The 3713-nt window shown below is 61.2% G+C and overlaps 2 protein-coding genes across 2 annotated transcripts in view; both read right to left on the bottom strand.

Moving 5' to 3' along the window:
* The window catches only part of LOC103926014 (avidin-like), a 1860-nt gene extending 1244 nt beyond the window's left edge, over positions 1-616 (bottom strand). The window contains exon 1 of the mRNA XM_009334820.1: positions 533-616. Within this exon, the coding sequence (XP_009333095.1) occupies positions 533-616 (84 nt within the window). The remainder of the gene's footprint in view (positions 1-532) is intronic.
* A 2069-nt stretch (positions 617-2685) lies between these two features.
* The window catches only part of LOC103926009 (avidin-like), an 11877-nt gene continuing 10849 nt past the window's right edge, over positions 2686-3713 (bottom strand). Inside the window, exons 3-4 of the mRNA XM_009334817.1 lie at positions 3156-3276; positions 2686-2864 (exon numbers count right to left, since the gene is read on the bottom strand). Coding sequence (XP_009333092.1) covers positions 2765-2864; positions 3156-3276 — 221 coding nt within the window. The 3' untranslated portion in view covers positions 2686-2764. The remainder of the gene's footprint in view (positions 2865-3155; positions 3277-3713) is intronic.

Genomic DNA, 3713 nt, shown 5'->3' with positions numbered 1-3713 from the left:
GGCCCGGGTTGTGGCTTGGGGTCCCCAGCCAGGCAGGCAGGGCATCCTGCTCCTGCCCCACCACTCTGGCTGTGCCTGGGGATGCCTGCAGCACTGGGGGATGCGCCACAGACCCTTTGTGAAGCTGGTGCCACCGGCATAGCCACCTCAGCGCGAGCATTGCACTGATTGCCTTCAGCCCAGCTGCTGCTTTGGGCTGTTTGCTGCTGCCACCCAGGGAGAGCCAGTCCTCCCCATGCTAAAGCAGAGGGTGTGCTGCTTTTCCCGCACGCTTGGTGGGAAGCCAGGGTTTCTCTGGGGCATGGCTCCATTTGTCTGTCTCTGGACGGATTCCCACAGTGAGGAGCATCCTTGCAGGAACAGTCCCTCCCTCCCTGCCTCTCCGCAGCTTCCCTCAGCACTGCACAGCGCTGGTCCCACCAGCTCTGGCAGCCTGGCCCTGGCTCCCTGCTGAGCACCGCAGCCCCAGCAGCAGCCTTTGGGGTCTAGCAGGGTGCCAGCGCCACATCCCCATCGCCACCCGTCACCGTACCTTCCTCTCCGCAGGGGTGACGCCCACCGCCAGGTGGGTGACCAGGGCCAGGGTGAGGACCAGGGCAAAGGCACCGCTCCCCATGGCCGCGGGGCTGTGAAACACCCGGCAGGGCTCCCTCCCGGCCCCGCACCCCGGCCCCCTTTATAGGGCTGTAACTGGAGCCCTGCAGGCACCCGGCTGGCAGCCGCAGGGTGGGTGGCCGGGTGGCAGGGCGCCCGGGACAGGACAGGTGAGGCGAGGAGGTCTGCGTGGCAGGCGAGGAGGTCTGCGTGACCCGGGCAGTGCCAGAGGAATGTGGGGATGAGCACGGCTGTGGAGAGGGGCGGGGGCGCCGGCTTTTTTTAATGCCCTTATAGCAGCCTGGAAGGCACCAACTAGCTTCCTTGGGAATCTGCCTCTTGTGCATGCAGGCTGGAAATTATTACCTGTTTAAACATTTAACCGCTCCCTGCTTTGCTGGTGCCGCTGCCTGACCAGGGTGTCACCTACGTGGTGCCAGGGCATCCCTGGCAGAGGCCAAGCTGCAGCGGCTGCAGCGGCTGCAGCACCAAAGGAAGGCTCGCCCTGCCTTCTGCTTTAGCATTTAACATTTTCCCAGCATCTTCTGGATATCAGCTGCTAATTTTGCTGCTGTTGCTTTTACAAAAGTTAGAGGAAGAAGTAACCACAGAGGGGCACTGGGGTCCAAGTGAGTGTGTTTGCTGAACACACCCAGCACGCTAACCAGCCTTGTATTTGCACCTCTTCTTTATATTTGCTGCTCTTAGGGGCTTTGGATGTACAAAACACAGCATGCACTGTGCCTGCATTCCTCAGCTGGTTCTTTGCTCGCTGCAGTGCCTGGAGCAGGCAAGGGGCTGTGGGCAACTGAAAATTAAGGTGACATTCAGCTGCATAAACACATGCTGTTTCCAGGACAGCAGTGTCTGGGGCACTGGACGGCAGCAGGGCTGCAGTGCACGTACTGGGGGTAGGGGAGTCCCACCCTGGGGCGGCACCGCTCAGTGCCCGCCACGAGCCCCAGCATACCCTGGGACCCTGCTGCTGCTGCTGCTGCTGCTGCTGCTGCTCAGCACCTCTCCCTCTGGTCTGGATGGCCCCAAAGGCTGGGGCGAGTGGAAACCACCCCTCTCCTAACACATCACTCCTCCTTGTTGCCTTCAACAGTCGCAAACTGACGGGCTTATCATAGGGACCTAAAAAATCCCCCCCGGGAGATCTCTCGCTCTTGCCCTGGATGCCGCACTCCATCTTTTTGGCCTGACACCAGCCGCTGCCTTTCTGTGCCGTTTGGCAGGGGCAAGCCGCCCTGTTTGAGGTGCCAGGGAGGTGGCAGCCACCACTCCACATCACGGCAGCATGCACCGGCCTCGCTGGGGCTGGGCCAGGCTCAACGGACTGTACGGCTAGTGTGCTGGCATCCTTGGGGCTGGGTTATATTTGTAACGCTTCTGCAAGAGGCTTCGTCTTCACCCATGGACCTGCCAAAAACTTTGCGTCGAAAGGGCTGACTAAGCTTGGCAGTTGTCCACAGAGGCAGATAGAGTGGTACTGCCGAAATGCAGTGGCAGAGAATGGTAAAATCCCTGGTTGTAACCCAGGGGGACGTGATGGAATGGGATGAGATGGGATACAACAGGATACAATGGAATACAATGGAATGGGATGCGATGGGATGCGATGGAGTGCGATGGGATGTGATGGGATATGATGGGATTGGGGCTTTAACTGTGCACATTTTACTTCGGGTGCCGTGCTGTGTGAAGGAAGCACTTTACCAATATCTCACATCTACCGATACTGTTACCTCCATCACCCGGCCCTACGGAGCACGGAGTCCTGGGACTGGAAAGGCGTCTGGTGGGGATGGGCATGAAGACACTGCAAGGAAGGCAGCTGGATTTGGGATGCTGATGCCACCTCTGCCACCGGCAGGCAGGCGGGGAGTGGTGGCGCAGAGTGGAAGTTCGGGTTAGGATGGGGTGGGAAATGAGCCCAGGGAGCTGGATGGGGGGAATCAGGGAGGGATCCAGATGTCCCTGGGGAAGGGCAGTGGTGAGCCCTCACCTCTGCAGGTGTACTTGTGGGGACAGAAGCTGCTTCAGAGGGGGAGCGAGGGCAGTTTTTTAAAAAGATGACCACAGCTGACATGATTTTTAAATTCTATTTTTATGTGAGAGGCTGGTTTTGCTTGCCTTGGGGGGGCCGGCCTGCAGCCGGAGCATGCCATCATGGGGCAAGCGAATATGCATCCTCACAGGATGGGGACAAGCTCAGCAGGATCTTTCCTTTTGGGGTGCGTTTGCGTGTGAAGACATTTCTGCCCACCCTGTGGGAAGCAGAGAGTTCCTGTGGGACAACCCGCAGACACCGCCCACTCAGGGCTGCCAGTGCCGGCAGGTGACAGGGGTGTCCCTAAATGCCCCCCAACTTGCCTTGAGCAGCTGCCGGATGCCCCTGGTTAGGGCAAGCCCCTTGCCAGGAGGCATTGGCATCCGCGCTGCAAACCCACGCTGGGGGGTTCCCAGGGGTGGTCCCCTCACCCAGGGGGATGCTCATCCTCAGGGGTCCTAGGGAGAGCCCCTCTGTGGGGCTGCTGTCCCCCACGTCCCCCGACTACCTCGTGGCTTTCCAGTCCTCCTCGAGGGACCCAACGGCTTCACGCAGCAGCCACATGGTGGTCAGTGTCTCCTTCCCGGCCACATCCACGAAGCATTGCCCCGCGAAGGCAGTGGTAGCATCTGGGGGAAGCACTTCGTGGGGGGTTGGTGGGGACGGCACCCACACTCGCTGGCTGCTTCCCCCTCCCCGCGGTCCTCTCCGACGGCCCACCCAACCCACGCCGGGGGGACCTGCCCTTCCCCAGCGGCTCCCTTGGGCGAGGCAGGCTCTGCAGCACCGCATACCCCCTGCCCTAACAGGGTCCAGACCCACCAGGGTCACCTCAGGCTGCCCGGCAGGGATGGGTGCAAGGGGGCTGGGCAAGGAGGGGCTGTCCTGTGCGAGCCCAGCATTGCCCGTTAGCCCCACGCTGGGCAGGCGCCACTGCCTCCCTCTGCTTAGCTGCACCAAAGCATCACGCAGCAGACTTCCCGGCAGAGGAAAAATCCTGCTGGCTGCCTGCGTGGCTCCCCGTGCCCCCGCGGTGCCGTCCCCAGGTGTCCCCCAGCACTTACTG

The sequence above is a fragment of the Pygoscelis adeliae genome, unplaced genomic scaffold (assembly GCF_000699105.1).
Source record: "Pygoscelis adeliae isolate BGI_AS28 unplaced genomic scaffold, ASM69910v1 Scaffold102, whole genome shotgun sequence".
In the NCBI taxonomy this organism is placed as follows: Eukaryota; Metazoa; Chordata; class Aves; order Sphenisciformes; family Spheniscidae; genus Pygoscelis; species Pygoscelis adeliae.
This window is presented reverse-complemented; position numbering and strand designations above follow the sequence as displayed.